Source organism: Danio rerio, chromosome 22 (genome assembly GCF_049306965.1).
Source record: "Danio rerio strain Tuebingen ecotype United States chromosome 22, GRCz12tu, whole genome shotgun sequence".
NCBI classification, from domain to species: Eukaryota; Metazoa; Chordata; class Actinopteri; order Cypriniformes; family Danionidae; genus Danio; species Danio rerio.
In genome coordinates, this window is record NC_133197.1 from 3,081,095 (window position 1) to 3,100,737 (window position 19,643).

Consider the following 19,643-nt stretch of genomic DNA (forward strand, 5'->3'; position numbering starts at 1 on the left):
TGTGAGACCGCTGTAAACCGGAAGCGATATAAGAGACTTTTATTTTGTTTGTTTATTTTTACAAGACTTTCCCTCTGTAAGATCGCATGTGCGTTACAGCTGTCACTTTAATGTATACATGTACTACTCACTTTCTCAATAGATCGTTACATCATATTAACATACAAACTGCATCAGATGTGGGTCAGAAAGACTTTTAACACTGAACTTCGTTCCCACAGGAACTTTTCAGCAGTGATGTGTTGAATTAAATGGACAAATTAGAGGATCATGACGATAATAATCTGCAGTCTCAGGTGAGAGACGGTCATAATGATCATATTAATCATAATAATAGCGAGCTCACGGCTGATGGGCTGTTTTTCTGAGGCAGATAGAGGAGATTGAAGCGCTTTCTTCAATCTATGGTGAGGAATGGTGTGTGATTGATGAAGCCGCGCGAGTTTTCTGCATCAGAATATCGGAGACACAGCAGCCCAAATGGACGGTCTGTTTACAGGTACGAGACGAGTAGATTCTTTCAAAAGTAATCTGTAACGTATTTCGATACGTTACTCGAGTTAAGTAAGGTACATCTGCGTGAGCTGGAAGTAGCTACCTGTAGAGTTCTATTGCTGTATGTTAAAGTACAAATTAAATCAAAGCTAACCGTGTTGATTTTGTTAGCTCAAATTGCTAGCTTTGTGGTGAACAATTCATCTGTGTGTGTGTCATTAAGTAACAAATAAAATGTTTGCCCTTGTAATCCTAAAATGAAATCTAACTAGACTTTACTAGAACTTCTATGTTAACCCTGCTGAAAAATCCAGCTTAAACCAGCCTAGGCTAGTTTTAGCTGGTTGACCAGCCTGGTTTTAGAGGGGTTTTGGCCATTTCCAGGCTGGTTTCTAGCCATTTCCAGCCTGGTCTTAGCTGGTCAGGCTGGAAAATGACCAGCCAAATCCAGCTAAAACCAGCTTGACCAGCCTGGTTCAAGCTGGATATAGCTGGTTTTGGCTGGACTTCCAGCTTGGCTGGTCAAGCTGGTTTTAGCTGGATTTGCAACATTGACAACATTCATATTCAAATAAGCTTATGAATATTCAATGTGTAATAACATCTAACTGAAATAAAATAAAAATCACTTTATAATCTAAAGTACCTTCAGATGTATCTGTAATGGGCAACGCAGTGGTGCAGTGGGTCGCACATTCGCCTCACAGCAAGAAGGTTGCTGGTTTGAGTCTCGGCTGAGTCTGTTGGCATCTCTGTGTGGAGTTTGAATCCCATGATGGCGTGGGTTTCCTCCAGGTGCTTCGGTTTCCCCCACAAGTCCAAACACATGTGGTACAGGTTCCCAATGATGTGTTGCTGCTGAAAGGGCATTCGCTGCGTAAAACATATGCTAGATAAGTTGGCGGTTCATTCCGCTGTGGTGACCCCAGATTGATAAAGGGACTAAGCCGAAAAGAAAATGAATGAATGAATGAATGAATCTGTAATTTGAATATCACCCAATTATAATGTAACTGAAATCAAATAAAGTTTACCAACCCTGATTATATTTATATTCAAATGAGCTCATGAATATGAATTTTTTTTTGTTTTAAGATCATCCTTCCTCCAGACTACCCAAGCTCAGCGCCGCCGATATATCAGATAAAGTATACTGTTTTTTTCAATGAACCAAATATTAATCTGATTTATGTATATATATATATATATATATATATATATATATATATATATATATATATATATACACATACATACACATACATACATATATACATATATATATATATATATATATATATATATATATATATATATATATATATATATATATATATATATATATATATACACATATGAACAGTTAAAATTCTTTTTCACATATTTTGACAGCGCTGCCTGGCTCAGAGGACAAGACCGCATGACTCTGTCCAACAGTTTAGAGGAGATTTATGTGTAAGAGAATCAGATCTACTCTACATCATAGGTGTGTTTTGAAATCTGCAAATATATGTTTATTTTTGTCTGTGCAGGGAGAATGCAGGAGAGAGTATTCTGTACCTGTGGGTGGAGAAAATCAGAGAATTTCTTACAGAAAAATCACAACATTCAGGTAACAAAACATATGGTCAGGAACAAGCAAGGGGTTATCAAGTATTCACTAACTAATGAGTAAACGTTGCTTCATCCCACACAAATAATGGGTCAGCTAAGGAAGACATTCAACTGTTGGTGTGCCTGTAGGAACTAACTAGCTATCCAACTAACTAACCAGCTAGCTAGCTAGCTAACTAACTAACCAACCAACTAGCTAACGAACTATATAACTAGCCAGCTAACTAACCACTATCTTAGTGAACTAAACTATCTTACCAGCTAGCTAAGTAACTATTTAACTATCTAACCACTAACTAATGACTATTTAACTATCTAGTTAGCTAGCATGCTATTTAACTATCTAACTAGCTAGCTAACTAACTAACTAACTAAACATTCTTCTAGCTAACTATGTAACTAGCTAGCTACCTATCTAACTAGCTAGCTCTATCTATCTATCTATCTATCTATCTATCTATCTATCTATCTATCTATCTATCTATCTATCTATCTATCTATCTATCTATCTATCTATCTATCTATCTATCTATATCTAGATAATCTAAATATGTTTTGGATGTAGCTAACTAACTAGCTACCTAACTAACTATTTAACTAACTAGCTATCTAACTAGCTTTCTACCTAACTAACTATTTAACTAACTAACTAACTAACTAACTAGCTATGTATCTAACTAGCTAACCATCTAACCGTCTAGCTAACTAATATTCTAACTAGCTAACTTTAACTAACTAACTAGCTAACTATATAATGTATGCCCAATTTTGTATTTATGTATGCAAAAATTTTTAAATCATTATAATTATATATGAAATTAAATCAAATGAATGCAAATTTGTGCTCAAATTTGTATAAATTTTTGCAAAAACTTTAAAAATGTATCAAATGTTGTTATTTATTATTTATTTGCATTTATTCTGATTATTATGATTACAATTATTATCATTATTATTAATTTAATTTATTTATTATTATTTGTATTAATTTCTCCAAAAAGTTTTGATATTTATTGTTTATTTGTATTTATTATTATTATTATTATTACTATTATATGAGATCAATTAAATATATGCAAATGTGTGCAAAATGTTGTATTAATTCATGCAAAAACCTGTTTATATATATTTATTTATATTTATTATTATTATTGTTATATAATATAACATAATAATAACAATATTAATAATGATAATAATAATAATAATAATAATAATAATAAAATACAAATTATAAATATTTTAAAGCTTTTGCATTAATTAATACAAAATTTGGCACAAATTTGCATACATTTATTTGATCTCATCGGTGCATTTTCTTTTAGTAATAAGGCCTGTTTTCCCATGAATGAGGAAGCGAATATATTAGAGTTGGAGAAATCTGTACAGCAGGGGGCAGTAAACAATCATCACATCATTCATCAGCGCTGAAATGTGTCGCAATAACGCTGGAAATCACTCTTTATCATGAAGCATATCTAAGGCCTGTGCAAAGAGCTGCATGTCAGGGTGAGAAATAGAAATGAGTTTGTTTCTGTTAGTGAACGAACTTGAAGTGTTGGATTTATTCACAACTGACGTGAAGATGAAATGAGCTCAACACATTTATATGTCGGTCTTCATCTCTGCTGATAATATGCAGGAATACATTAAATGTCAATGGAGGAAAACAATTCTTATAATGTGAAAAGTTAAAACAAACTGGTACTAATCAGGCCCGGATTAAGATATCAGAGGCCCCTGTGCACAATGTCTTGTAACCCCCCTGCCTGGCCGCACCCCTATATTTGAATTAAAAATAAGATTAGTACAAATAAAATGAATCTATAATGTATTACCCACATTTTTAAAACATATGATATACAGTACATCAGTACATATAACATCACCTTAGAATTATAAGGTTCTATCTGACATTTTTGTCAAAATTGAGTTATTCACATATTCTTATTAAATGACAACTTATTTACATTATGTGATGTTTTTTTATAAGTTGTTTTACATTTAAAGACTTTTTATTTAAAAAACAAAAAGGTTTTATCTACAAAGTCGCACTTTAGCTTGGCTCTATAAGGTTCTATCTGAGCCAATCAGCATTTTAATGCACGCATGAAGACCAATTAGTCATCATTGAGTATATATTTACATCATTATAGTATACATATTTATTTTCTTGTGTAAATGTGTTTAAACTTACATTTATTTAGTTTTTAAATTAATTTCAGCAATATTATTGACTAATATGAAAATGTTCTTATAATTTATTTGCAATGTACTTTGTAAAGTAATATTTTCTGTTTTTTAGAAGATATATTATACGAGAGACTTGCTTTGTTTACCAAATAAGTGTATCTAATTGGATTTGCTTTGTAAACATTAAAATTAAAAAGATATTACTTTTTATTTCATATAATAAGTTTTTAGTTATTTTACTCCCAATATCATTCTGCATAAATTCACAGATTTTATACAAAATTCTGCGCAGAAATGTCCGCAGATTCTGTCTGGCCCCAGAAATGAGTCATTAAAACTAATATGTTTAAAAATGTGTTGAATAAATCTCTCTGTTAAACAGAAATTGGGGAAATAAATATGCAGGAGGGCTAATAATTCTGACTTCACCTGTATTTGCACTGGAGAGTGAGTAAATTAGCTCTGATTATTACAATTGTTAGGCGAATTATCAACTATTAGATTGATCCAATGTTTTTTGTTTTGTTTTATTTTCAGAATAGACACTACCTGACTAAAGTTTGTTGCTTATCCAAGTTTTAGAAACAACAAATAATAACTTGACTTCTAGTTGATCATTTGGTATCAGAAATGTGTATATGTACTTGGCGTACAATAAAGCATCATGTACATCTTGTTTTAAAGCTAATTACAAAAAAAACCAATCAAAATTCAACGCACACTAGCTGTGATTCCAGAATCTCTTGACTCTGCCACCATTAAAGCCATCATTAAGTCTAGTTTTTGTAAAACTTGCGAGTCACTGAGACGCTTTTCTCTCCACCTAGCAGCTTCTCGAACAATCAAAAGAGAGCCGAAGGATCTATTACTTCTAGGTTAATGACAGGCCATGTACCTGATTGCCGGCAGGGCCCGTGCACCCGATTTTTCCGACAGCATTTTAGCTAGAGAACACCGTATGCTCTCCTATTCTCTTCAAAGCTTCTGGAGCTGAACATTTTGCTTGATTTCTCCAGTGTGAGCCAGGTTTTTTTGTGTGTGTTGTTGTCACATCTTGCTTTTTTTTTTTTTTTCTCCGGCGTACAGAATTGGCCGTGCGTAATTTCCATCTGCCGCTGTAACGCTGTGTTCTTGTAAAGCCGGAGGGTATAAACGACAGCGTGGTTCCCATCTCGACTCTAATTCTGCCTCTTTCCCAGAGTTTACTTCATGCACAAATGAGGCTTCCCGGTCAAAAACAGAAAAAAAAAAACTAGGAAGCACAACATAAAACCCACTAGTTGGGCTTTAACGCCGAGGGCAATTAGCCTAGCGAAAGAGTGTTTGGTGCAAAATCTAAAAAGCAGAGATATATCCCAGTATGTGCTTTAATGGGCAGACGCCTGCTGGAAAAAAAGACTTCAGCCGATCTCTCCGTCTCTGTTTTTAACTTCTTATATTTGTATTTCAACTTGTAGCAAACCAAACATACGATCCCCGTTGTAAGAGCAACAAATAATGACGTTGATCATTTGGAAAAGTGTCAGAAGCTGGATGTCTCAGATGAATCATCTGTTGATCTGCATCCCAATCATCACAAATACTGCAGAAAAGCTACTGGAACCAGCATGGAGCCAAGATTCTCTTAGAAATCAGTCAAGTTTGGTGAAGGAAAAATCATGGTTTGGGCTTACATTCAGTATGGGGGCTTGCGAGAGATCTGCAACATAAACAGCCTGAGGTATCAAGACATTTGTGCCGCACAAACCACAGGAGAGGGACAATTCTCCAGCAGGATAGCGCTCCTCATACTTCAGCCTCCACATCAAAGATCCTGATTGGCCAGCAGTGCTCCAGGATTGGCCAGCCCAGTCACCAGAAATGAACATTATTAAGCATGAAGTAAGAGGCATTAAAGATGAATCCAAAGGATCTTAATGAGCTCTGGGAGTCCTGCAGGAATGCTTTCTTCGGCATTCCAGATGACTTTATTAATCAGTGATTTGAGATGTGTGGATGCAGTCCTCCAAGCTCATGATGGAGTCAGACACGATATTCATTCTGTCTCCACTGCAGCAGGACTTTATATTCTATACTGGACATTATTTCTGTTCAGTGATGAGACTTTCATCTAAGCAAAGTCAGACCTTACTGTCCTAATGAAATCATTACTAATCAAGGCATGATCAGATTTTATTGTTCTTAAATAAGCGTAATCTAGAGGCCTTTGCCTTTCATATCAGCCACTTCTGATACCAAATGATCAACTAGAAGTTAAGTTATTATTTGTTGTTGCTAAAACTTGGATAAGCAACAAGACTTTAGTCAGGTAGTGTAAACCAAATAAATCAAAAGACATTTGTGAAATTAAGGCTGTTTTAGATTACACGCTAATCATGAGGAAATCAAGTTTAAACAATAACTTCATCCCAAATATCCAGAGTTCTCTCTGTATTCCATTCATATAAGCAATAAAACAGCTTGCAAATGGAAAAATCCCAAAAATCAAAGTTATCGGTTCCCAAATGTTTTAGCAAAAATCTTCCTTGGTGTTCTGCGAAGGTCATCCAGGATTGGGCATTCATTCATGATTCCCTGGATGCCTTTATCAGAAGCAGACTCCAAACAGTCAGCGTTATCTTGCGTCACGCAATGATGTAAATTGAAAACACTGAATTCATTTATACGATAAACTCTCAGAGTTGATTGATTTCCACAAAGTTTTAGGGTATTTCCTTTTTTTCCAGAAGAAAGTCGGGTTTAGATCATTTTAGAATATTAAAGTCAACTTGAAGGGCGGTACGGTGGCTCAGGGGTTAGCACTGTTGCCTCACAGCAAGAAGGTCGCTGGTTCAAGTCCTGACTGGACTCTTTGGCATTTCAGTGTGGAGTTTGCGTGTTCTCCCTGTGTCCGCGTGGGTTTCCTCCGGTTTCCCCCACAATCCAAACACATGCGCTATAGGAGAATCAATGAACTAAATTTGTTGTATACTATGTGTGTGTGTGTTTCCCAGTTGCTTGCAGCTGGAAGGGAATACGCTGCATAAAACATATGCTGGAATAGTTGACGGTTCATTCCACTGTGGCAACCCTTGATAAATAAGAGACTGAGCCAAAGGAAAATGAGTGAATGAATGAATGAATGTCAACTTGAACCAGAAGTTGTGGCTGTTTTTACTTGCATATTGTGTTGCGTTTCTGAGAGAAACGGTATATTATATGAGAAAAAAAGAGGGTGTGGTTTGTTTGTTTTCTACTGCAATCTGATTGGATCAAAATAAAGTAGGTATTTCATTCATGTCAGAGTTGATAGTTGGAGGGGCGGGGTTAAGGGTGTCACAGCCAATCACAAAACTGTCAAACTGACATCATCAGAGAAGCCAATCATTTCAATTTCAGGGTTTTCATTCACTCGTTTTCCTTCAGCCTAGCCCCTTTATACATCAGGGTTCGCCACAGCCGAATGAACCACCAACTATTCCAGCATATGTTTTATACTGCAGATGCCCTTCCAGCTTCAACCTACTACTGGAAACACCCATACACACTCATTCACACACACTCATACATTACGGCCAACTTAGTTTGAACTGTGGGGGAAACCGGAGCAACCAGAGGAAACCCATTCCAACACAGGGAGAACATGTAAGCTCCACACAGAAATGCCAACTGACCCAGCTGGGACTCAAACCAGCGACCTTCTTGCTGTAAGGCGACAGTGCTAACCACTGAGCCACTGTGACAACACAAATAAATCAAGTTGTCCCCACAAAAAAAGTAAGAATTGTGTTGTTTTAACTCATTTTAAATACGTACAAGCAGAAAACCGTTTGTTTACATTAAAAAAAAAAAACGGACTCAAGATGATTATATTACTCATAAGAGTAACTTTCCCCTCGACGAAAAGGAATTCAATTCAATTCAGCTCTATTTGTATAGCGCTTTTACAATGTGGATTGTGTCAAAGCAGCTTCACATAAATGGTCATAGTAACTGGATCAGGGTAGTTCAGGTTTTAGTGTTTAAGTTCAGTTCAGTTTAGCTCAGTTCAGTGTGATTTAAAATCATTACTGAGAGTTCAAACACCGAAGAGCAAATTCATTGATGCATAGCTCTACCAATCCTGAACCATGCGAGCCAGTGGCGACAGTGGAGAGGGAAAAAAAAAAACTTCACCTGATAGGAGAGTGAAGTAAAAAAACCTTGAGGGAACCAGACTCAGTTGGGCACGACCATTTTAATTTCTCTGCTGGCCAAAAGTCTTGTGCAGAGCTGCAGTCACCGCGGTGGAGGCTGGAAGATGGCCTCAGCGAAGACTCGTCTGTCCCTGAAGCGTCGCTGGAATCTGACTCATGTTCTCCACTCCCCATGACTATCAGCGCAGCAGCAGCTCAGGATACGGCCTGGTCCCGGATATGGAAACCTTGAGATCATCTCGTCTCTGGTCTTGGATCCAATCAGCGACTCCGCATAATCTAAACAGCCAGATTATCTAAACTAAACATAATTTACTAAACAGATAGGTCTTTAATATACGCTGAAAAAAGCAGTAAAAGTCTCAGAGTTGTGCATATACAATTTTGCATATATGATTTGTTATAGTAATCCCGAAGGTGGAAGATGTGAAGTAGGCTTCAGCGTGTTGAATAAAGTCAGGATAAAAATAACTCTGAAGGTAGCAGGCGAGACCTGTGCACCTGACAGGAGACCTGCGTAATAACATCCCCCGAGTCGCTGCACACAAGCCTCTCTGGATGGCCAGTTTCTGCACTTTCATTTCTTTATTTATTTTATGGCCATATTGAAATTCTTGCGAATGCTTTTCTCAAGCGTGGCCCAGACCTTCCTCCTGATTGTCCACCTCAAATCTCCCCTGCCTTTGAACATAATGTTTGCTAAAATTATTGCACGCCGGATATTGGATCCATGCCTTTGATCTCGGCATCTTGATAAAGACGAATTGTTTGGATGGAATGAACAGAGCTGCCTGCCGCGCTGGAGCTAGATGTTTTTTTTTTTAAAGCGTGCTACTTCTTTTCTTGCTGTTGCAGACCTCGGCGTTGGGGAGATCTAACCGTAATCGATGAAAAGACTCGCGCTGCCTTGACAGAACCTGTTAATCTTTCTCTAAAAGGCCCAGTGGGGTCAGCGGTGGAGTCCAGAATTGACCCTGATGGGTTTTGACACTCAGCCAGTTCTCTCAGCGCTCCTCTGGAGGTGGTGAAAATCTGATTTTGAAACCTTCTTAAAGGGGGACAATGGCTTCGACTTGCTTTGTTAGCTTGTGCCAACAGGACGGCTGTTTTTTTTTTCCATCTGAATTTTGGACGTGTCTATCAGTTGCATAAAAGTGCATTTTTCTGGTGTCGCTAGCAGTGTTGGACATGTTACTAAAAGGGGACCTATTATGCACAAATCACTTAAATATGAGGTTTATTTTTTATAATCAGACTTGACAAAAACAGTCTGCAGAAACGCTTTGACATTCTCCCGCTGTACGTGTCATCAGAGGGGGAAAGCCGGCAGCTAGCTCTCTGCAACTCTCACATGGTCAACACTGAAGCTAAGCAGGGCTGCGCCCGGTCACTGAATGGGAGACCACATGGGAAAGCAGGGGGCTCCTAACGTCCCATTGTAGTGATGGAGACTCTATACTGCTCAGTGAGCGTTGCCTTTCAGATGAGATATTAAATCGAGGTCCTGACTTGTCAGTCATCATCAGTTATATGGTTGTCCCACCCCTGCACACCCACACACGCCAATCATTATCAGTTATGTGGTTGTCCCGCCTTGACACACAAATGCCAATTCTCATTAGTTATGTTGTTGTCCTGTCCCTACACACAAACCTTAATCATCATCATCAGTTATGTTGTTGTCCCACACCTACACACAAACCTTAATCATCATCATGTTATGTTGTTGTTCTACTCCTACAAACAAACCTCAATCACCATCAGTTATGTTGTTGTCCCACCCCTACACTCAAACCCTAAGCATCATCATCAGTTATGTTGTTGTCCCACACCTACACAAACCCTAAGCATCATCATCAGTTATGTTGTTGTCCCACACCTACACAAACCCTAATCATCATCATCATTTCTGTTGTTGTCCCACACCTACACACAAACCCTAATCATCATCATCATTTATGTTGTTGTCCCACCCCTACACACAAACCCTAATCATCATCATCATCATCATCATCATCAGTTATGTAGTTGTCCAACACCTACACACAAACCCTATTCATCATCATCAGTTAGGTTGTTGTCCCACCCCTACACACAAACTCTAATCATCATCATCATCATGTTGATGTCCCACCCCTACACACAAGCCCTAATCATCATCAGTTATGTTGTTGTCCCACACCCACCCACAAACCCTAATCATCATCATCATCAGTTATGTTGTTGTCCCACCCCTAAACACGAACCCTAATCATCATCATTAGTTGTGTTGATGTCCCACCCCTACACACAAACCCCAACCACCATCAGTTATGTTGTTGTCCCACCCCTACACACATGCCAGTCATCATCAGTTATGTGATTGTCTCACCCCTAAACACTCACACCAATCATTATCAGTTAAGTGTTTGTCCCAGCCCTACAAACATGCCAATCATCATCAGTTTTGTGGTTGTTCCAACAATACACACACACACACACCAATCATTATCAGTTATGTGGTTGTCCTACCCCTACACATCCACCCACCCACACCAATCAGTATCAGTTGTGTGCCCCACTCACACTCCATAGCAGGCTGACAGAGTCGGATGAAAACCATGTCAGGGAGCTCAATTGCAAAATATATATTAATCAAATAACAGTAATTTATTTAATTGCTCCTCACTGACAAAAAGGTAGTTTCGCTAGTAACAGCGTTTATTTATAATGCCGTCATTCCCATTACAGGTCGACATTACTCGATAGAAATCACAAGATGTCCTGAGGACTCACACTTGTCTCTGGTGACAGTCCTCCGGTGTGTGTGAAAAAAAAGTGGAAAAGAAAAAGTGCAGGCTGTGCCATTTTATTTCTGACTGAGTCTAAAATGAGCCAGGGCCGCTCTGTTAATCATTTCTGCTTGTTTTATTTTCCTAAGTGAAAATATGCTTAAGTAATTTATAGTACATACGATAGTGTTTTTGAAGCATACTGTAGTAAAATACTTGAATAAATCTGTTTTGGTGATTCTACAGTTGCTATGGTGACCCAGCAACTATAGAAATATAAACAAATGGCCTAATACTGTAGTTTACTACAACTTTAGTAGTAAACTACAAAACACCACAGTGTACTGTAGCAACAAAAGAAAGTATACTAAAGTAAACTAAAGACCACTGTGAAGACTTTTAGAAATCTCGATTGGAGTTTGTTTTGTGGTTTTAGCCTTGTGAAGTTTGCGTACATGCTGTTTTCGAATACATTTTCATTGACAGCTTTTTAAAAGCCCAAACCCGTTTGCAGCCCGACATTATTCAAATGTGCACATGCACACAGCTCTTTTGCCTTTTTTCACGGATGAGTCATTTATTATGAGTATTTAGTAATTTATATGAGTCATTATAGTAATTTATTCATAACAAACATAGTCTATAGGACAATTGGAAGTTGGAACAAAGAAATAAAATAAGTCCCATGTTACATCGTAATGCTGCGTTCACACCAGACGCGGAACGCGCGTCAAGCGCGAGTGATTTACATGTTAAGTCAATGCAAACGCGCGAATAGACATCCTGCGGTGCGATGCGGCGCGAATGACGCAAATTGCGCGAATGGCGCGGGGCGAATTGAGCGTTTTGCGCATTTGACGCGCTTAAGGAGCGTTTCGCGCGAATCTCTCGATTTCGAAAATCTGAACTTCAGCGTACATTCACGCGGCGTTAACCAATCAGAAGCTTGCTCTTGTGGGGGCGTGATTGTGACGTAGAACCTGTTGTCAGTGTTCCGAGGGAAATCCTCCAGCCGACACTGACAACAGTTCATCAAACTGGGCTTGGCTCAGTCAGAAGCACCGCTGAAAGCCTCCGTCATCCAGGTTCAGTTTCTGGAGGAGTTTATGAGCTCACAGAGCTGGATGCACCTCTGAAAGCATGTAGTGGACTCAGACAGGACCCTAAACGTATCAATGCTGTTTTTCAGTCTTCATAAAGCACATAAACACTGTTATTTTCTTCATTAAATCCATGTTAGCCATTTAGCTATGAAGCTAGAGTCTTCGGACAGACAGAAGCCCTGCCCATCACGCGAATCCGCGTCTGTTCTGATATGAATTTGACACGCGAATGAAGCGGGGTTTGACGCGCGAATGAAGCGAGTAAACTCAAATGTTCACGCGGCTATTTACGCACGATTTATCCACGCGTTCCGCGTCTGGTGTGAACACAGCATTAACATCTCAGCACTTTAAATAGGCCCATGCACTTACACTAACCCTTAAATTGGCCAACACGCCAATAAAAATAAGCCTTTCCTTACAAGTTGCTTTAAAATAAATGATAAATTATGACGGATATTTAGCAATAACAAAATTAAGATAAAGGCTCTGCGCGATTTGTTTCGCCACTCCACAATCTGGCATTAAGGCGACGGTGAAGCTGAATTTTAAAAGATTAATGCCAACATTATCCTGTACACTCTGTTTACATTATGATTTTATGGTTTAATTAATATTTAGTTATAATTTGAAAATCATTTACTCACCAAGATTAGGCTACGTGTTTTTGTGGGGGAACATTATTGAATCCACTTTAGCGCACTCACTGAGCAGCACTGAGCACCCTTTCACTTCTGCTGCTACTGGCCCGGTTGCATGCTGTCCTGGCTAATTTAGCATGTTTTGGGTGGCCTGTAATTGCAACATTTACATCTTTGATCTATACAGTAGATCTGTTCGCCAGAAACGTGCTACAATAGAAACGAATTACTCATTGTTGATGTGTGTAGATGCAAAAAAACTATACTAATAACATCAGTTGGTTATCCATTTTAAGTGGTACTTGTTGCTCCGTACTACTGCAAGCAATATGTAATTTACTCCAGGCTTATCGCTAGCCAGTCAGACTAGAGTCCACTTCCAAAAACGCCTAAAAAAGCTATTGTTTCTGAAGGACAGCTCTCCCACGCCTTTCGCCGAATGTGATAATTGCGCCTGAAATTATGTATGTATGTCAATGGTTTTAATATGCAAATGCGCCTTCCATGAATGGCGCGCTCGAGAGGGAAATGGAGCTCCGACTGAATGGAGGGGAAAATGGAAAAAAAAATGGAAATGGAGCGCGTGAGCGGCCGTCTTGTTCATTAGCCATTAATTGTTTTAAAGTCTCACATTGCAGCGAGCGGTGCAAAAAGGCGCCATAAACGCAGACGTGGTTAATATGTAGAAAGGAGGACACTCAATTACCAGTGTGTGGGCTGGCGAACGTTTGAGATCTTGCTTCATTACAGCCTTTTAATAGAAGCCAAATTACACGTTGGTAGACATAATGAAGTTGGAGCGATACGTCTTCGGTGGAAGTGTCGTCTTAACTCCACCGACAAATTCGAAGGACGGTAATCAGGATGTAATCACAGCGCTAAAAACACAGACCTTCTGATTTGACCTTCAGCCATCATTAACCGATGCGCACATCATTGGCTCTTGACATGCTCTCAGGACACCCGCGTCTGCAAGACACATCCCTGCTGACAAAAATCAATCTGAGGTGCCGAGCAGACGGTGATCCTCCGCACGAGAAACCATCAGGGTAGAGAAACTCTGTGACCTCCGGCGGTTTAATGGCTGAGAGTGTGAAAGTGGGATATGGAGAGGTTGGTCGCTGCAAAATAATATTTGTGGATTTCGGCTGTTGGAGATTAAAGCTTGGACTACAGAGGCAGCCAGTTCGACTGTTTTAAGATTTTATTGTTTATTAATTAAGTCAAAATGACATTCAATTGACATCGATGTCAAAAAGCACAACGAAAATGCGAATCGGTTTGATGTCAAAACCTTGACGGTCCATTTGACGTCCACACGTTGATGCCGTATTGACCACCAAAATGATGACACAAAACATGTCATAATATAAATAATAATAATATACAGTTAAAGTCAGAATTATTAGCCCCCTTCGAATTTTTCTCTTCTTTTTTAAATATTTCCTAAATGATGTTTAACATTCATTTATTTATTCATTTTCTTGTCGGCTTAGTCCCTTTATTAATCCGGGGTCGCCACAGCGGAATGTACTGCCAACTTATCCAGCAAGTTTTTACGCAGCGGATGCCCTTCCAGCTGCAACCCATCTCTGGGAAACATTCACACACACACACACACTCATACACTAAGGACAATTTAGCCTACCCAATTCACCTGTACCGCATGTCTTTGGACTGTGGGGGAAACCGGAGCACCCGGAGGAAACCCACGTGAACTCAGGGAGAACATGCAAACTCCACACAGAAACACCAACTGAGCTGAGGCTCGGACCAGCGACCTTCTTGATAAACTGACGTCAAATATCTAAACGGAGAGTGTCGTTTTCTGCAGTAGGTAGTTTTTCCTTATATAATAAATGACAAAGTGGCTTTTGGAGACGTTAAACTGCCTCAGAGAGCTCTTGGATTTTATCCAACACATCAAAATTTGTGTTCTGGGGATGAACAGATCTCAGGGGTTTGGCGCAACATGTGGGAGAATAATTCATAACACAATTTTCATTTTTGGGGGGGAGCTAATCCTTTAAGGCTGCTTTAAAACTACTCTTGGAAAGGGATTTTATGCAGGATAACAAGAAATCGACGTCTGATGTAACCCCTGGAATATGTGGATGTAAAAAAAAAAAATGATTGGCAAAAACTCTGTCGAGCAAATTGGAAGCAATTGACGACAACAGCCTGCCGTTGTTTACTACAGCATTCGTTTAGCTCTCAATCTCGGGATCACGACTTCCAGAGTCTGCCTTTTGCATGATTCATTAGTGTTTTGAAGAAAGCAAGCCCTTGATTACCTGTTTTGAACATCTGCTTCGTCCCGCCGTGATTTCCTTTGTTGTCAAATGACGGTTTTGTCTTTGGCGTCTTGGCGTGCGCTTCCGAAACCCCATTGTTTTCACGGTGATGTGCTCGACGTGTGTGCAGTCGTTGCTTTTTTGTAGCGCGAATATTACATTAGCGATGCTAATTTGTTCCCCCCACACGTTTCTGGTAAACAAACAGGCCTAAATGCACGCTCGGTGACGTCACTTCGGAAGAAGTTACTTAATCTAATATCAAACTTCAGAGGGAAGGTAATTAGCGTCTTCCCTCATCAGCTAAATGATTGCAGGCCTAATACTCGACGGTGTCACCAAAAAGTGCCGCCTCCCTTCGCACTCGGCAAACATCAGCTCTGTTTTTACAGTAATTATGCAGATGAGATGCTAGTTACAGCAGGTTGTGCGGTGACGGCCCCTTGGAGAGATCAAAAGGTTGTTTTTTTTAGATATTTCCGCGGGTCATGAATATTCACGGCTGACACCGTGAGGAGGGGGAGGGGCAGAAATGGAAAGCAGTCAAAGGTCGTTAAAGCTTTGCAACCGTTTTAATTTTTTGACAAGCTGTAATTAAATTCCTAAATTGATTCGCCTCGGTTTTTTTAAGGAACTAAAATTGTGGGGAAAAGAGCCAAGTGCTCCTCGGCTGTCTGTAGAGGTGTTTTCTGACGAGCCCTGTCTTGTGTTTGCGTGAAGATGGTTGATTGTTTTATAGTTGAACTTTGTTGAGTGTGTGAATTGATCTATTTGTGCATGTCTCAATACATTGTGGTTGTATTAAAGGGTTATTTCAATCAAAAACAACCTTTTTAATCACCCTCAAGGCGTCCTAGTTTTAATTTACGTTCGGTTATTTTAAATGTGATACAATGGCAAAGAGGTTTCTCTTCAAAGGTTCAAAACACGTCCATTAACCCACAATATGCTTAATAAAAAGTGTCTCACAGCTCTAGGGGTGAATAAAGCACATTTTCAATAGAGAATCGATGCTGTTTTTGTATAAAAAATATCCATATTAAAACTTTATAAACATTTTTGTGCAACTTCTGCTGAGAGAGAGAGGCCAGTGTTTAACAGCAGATGGTGCTCTAGGCCAGTGTTTAACAGCAGACGGTGCTCTAGGCTAGTATTTAACAGAAGACGGTGCTCTAGGCTAGTATTTAACAGCAGACGGTGCTCTAGGCTAGTGTTTACCAGTATACGGTGCTCTAGGCTAGTGTTTAACAGATTACGGTGTTCTAGGCTAGTGTTTAACAGCAGACGGTGCTCTAGGCTAGTTTTTAACAGCAGGCGGTGCTCTAGGCTAGTTTTTAACAGCAGGTGGCGCTCTAGGCTAGTGTTTAACAGCAGACAGTGCTCTAGGCTAGTGTTTAACAGCAGGCGGCGCTCTAGGCTAGTGTTTAACAGCAGACGGCGCTCTAGGCTAGTTTTTAACAGCAGACGGTGCTCTAGGCTAGTGTTTAACAGTAGATGGTGCTCTAGGCTAGTTTTTAACAGCAGATGGTGCTCTAGGCTAGTTTTCAACAGCAGATGGTGCTCTAGGCTAGTGTTTAACAGAAGACGGTGCTCTAGGCTAGTTTTTAACAGCAGACGGTGCTCTAGGCTAGTTTTTAACAGCAGACGGTGCTCTAGGCTAGTTTTAACAGCAGACGGTGCTCTAGGCTAGTTTTTAACAGCAGACGGTGCTGAAACTCCGTTTTTAACAGCAGACGGTGCTCTAGGCTAGTTTTTAACAGCAGACGGTGCTCTAGGCTAGTTTCTAACAGCAGATGGTGCTCTAGGCTAGTGTTTAACAGCAGACGGTGCTCTAGACTAGTGTTTAACAGAAGACGGTGCTCTAGGCTAGTTTTTAACAGCAGACGGTGCTCTAGGCTAGTTTTTAACAGCAGATGGTGCTCTAGGCTAGTTTTTAACAGCAGACAGCTCTCTAGGCTAGTGTTTAACAGCAGATGGCGCTCTAGGTTAGTTTTTAACAGCAGATGGTGCTCTAGGCTAGTGTTTAACAACAGATGGTGCTCTAGGCTAGTTTTTAACAGCAGATGGTGCTCTAGGCTAGTGTTTAACAACAGACGGTGCTCTAGGCTAGTGTTTAACAGTAGATGGTGCTCTAGGCTAGTTTTTGACAACAGACAGTGCTCTGGGCTAGTTTTTAACAACAGACAAATCTATAAGCTAGACAATATATTTAGAAAAACCTTAAAGACCTCTTTTGAAAAAGCACATCAAAAGAGGAAGATAACAGTGGTTGACAGTCAAAATGTCCTTTTCATATGTTGGGATGGCTTTGAAAAGGTTTTTTAGTTTCTGTCACCAAGAAAAACATGAAAACGTTGAAAGATTTTACATTTGTGATTTCCAGACACTTATCTGCAACCACTCGAGCATACAGAACTTGAGATTTCAGGATGTGGCATCGATATTTTTCGACAATTCATTTGGCTTGATGGTGAACGTCAAGTTTCTGATCAAGCAGAAACCGCAGCCAACCGTCACATAATGTGATTAATATTCATCATCTGAGCCGCATCTGCTGCAGAGTTTGTGTGTGAGGACAGAAGATGTGCACAACAGATGAGAAGAAGAAAAGTAAAGAGTTTCAACAAGTGTAGAAAAAAACCCACAACAATTTATATTCAAAGCTTCAGGTCTGATTATTGAACTTTAGTAATGTTTAAGCTTTCAAACGGTGTCTCTCATGAATGCCAACGAGACGTTTTAAAACCCTGTCCCGCTCCTCAAGAGAGGCTGATGAGATTTATAATGTCTTCCTCCTATTTTTTCGCTTTGTTTCGACGCCCCGGATGCCGAGTCCTGCTACCTGACAGGGAATACGAATGAAAAGCTGCCCTGCAATCTCCTCTAAGGGCTCCAGAAACATCTTTATCCACTGTGACCCTGCAGATGCCATGAAAATGAGAAAAGTCAAGGAAATTCCTCGGTGGAGATGTGGGAAAGCTGTTTTTTTTTGCGGCTGAATCTTAATGCTGTACTTCAGAACAGCTGGAACGGCTGATTGCTGCTTCATTTACTTCTCATTTCAAGATTTTAAATCACACTTGGAAAATGACTGCCGGTGATTTGAGCCTAAATGTTTCGTCTTCAGCACTCTGTGCTTTTTCTAGTTTGTGAAACCGCTGCATACGCTTAAAAATAAACGTTGTGTAAAGTGGCCAGCATTTTGGTTTGAAGAACATTTAAAAAATATCAAGCCTTTAACTCTCAGCCAAACTTTTTTTTTTGTGAAAAATTGCGTTTATGATTGTAAATCTTTTAAAGAATCTCCAAAAAAAATATATATATATACATTTTAAAGTTGACACTTCTTAGACAGTAGATGAGGTGAAAAAGTTTTTAAAATTTGTAAATAAAAGTTAACAAAATGAGAAAATAAATAAACTATATATATATATATATATATATATATATATATATATATATATATATATATATATATATATATATATTTATATATATATATATATATATATATATATATTTATATATATATATTGTTACAAACCCCTTATGTTAGTCTAAGCTTGTGGGGTTTGACATTTGATTAATTAAAATATATTTATATAAACAGCGAATGAGTGCAAAAGACAATCAAAATAATGGCAAAAATATGTGCTTTTATTTACAATTTCCAAAAGTGAACAACAACGAATTAATCAAAAATAAAGAAAAAGTAAGTGAGGCAAAAATATACTATTTACAATATATACAATACTGAGACAAATAAAGACGGGAAAAAACATCAGAGCTGGCAGAAGGGACGCGGGCGGCGCTAAAGAAATGAAAAGAACAAAAACCCAAACTAAATCTAACTTCCCAGAAGCATCTAGCTAACTAACTATGTGAAAAAACAGTATAATTAACACGCGAAGATCTTCCGAGTCCTTACTATCTACTCTATCTATCCAAAAAGTACAAGAAGTGGCGCTCGCCCCTAACCTAGTGTACTAAACAGCAGAGTAGTCCTATGTGTTGCAATATGTCACGTGACCTTCTTACCTGTCCGCTTCGTCCAAGCCTCGTAAACAACGTAAACTAAGAATGATGTACGAATAACGGACGGATAACGTGCACACAGAAACGAGCAACAACAAAAACACAGTTAGACAGGTTATTTCTAAACGCATGCGATAAAACAAGCGACAAAAGCAGAGAAAGAGAAAAATCAAGGAAGGCGAGTGGTCTGGCGCGCTCTTTTAGTACGGGTGGTCTTTGCTTATTGGATGTGACGTAAGAGTGACGTAACCGGGGAGGAATGATTGACAGCTGAATGGACCAATGAACGGAACCTGAGAATACATGAAAGCAGATATGCGAG

General features: G+C 39.0%; 1 protein-coding gene across 15 annotated transcripts in view; it reads left to right on the forward strand.

Moving 5' to 3' along the window:
* Positions 1 to 41: 41 nt before the first annotated feature.
* Positions 42 to 19,643, forward strand: part of impact (impact RWD domain protein) — a 69,381-nt gene continuing 49,779 nt past the window's right edge. The window contains exons 1-6 of one of the 15 annotated variants that reach the window (XM_017353118.2): positions 42 to 76; positions 222 to 296; positions 374 to 499; positions 1,591 to 1,643; positions 1,888 to 1,950; positions 2,028 to 2,107. In XM_017353118.2, the coding sequence (XP_017208607.1) occupies positions 252 to 296; positions 374 to 499; positions 1,591 to 1,643; positions 1,888 to 1,950; positions 2,028 to 2,107 (367 nt within the window). In that variant the 5' untranslated portion in view covers positions 42 to 76; positions 222 to 251. 15 annotated transcript variants of the gene reach the window in all.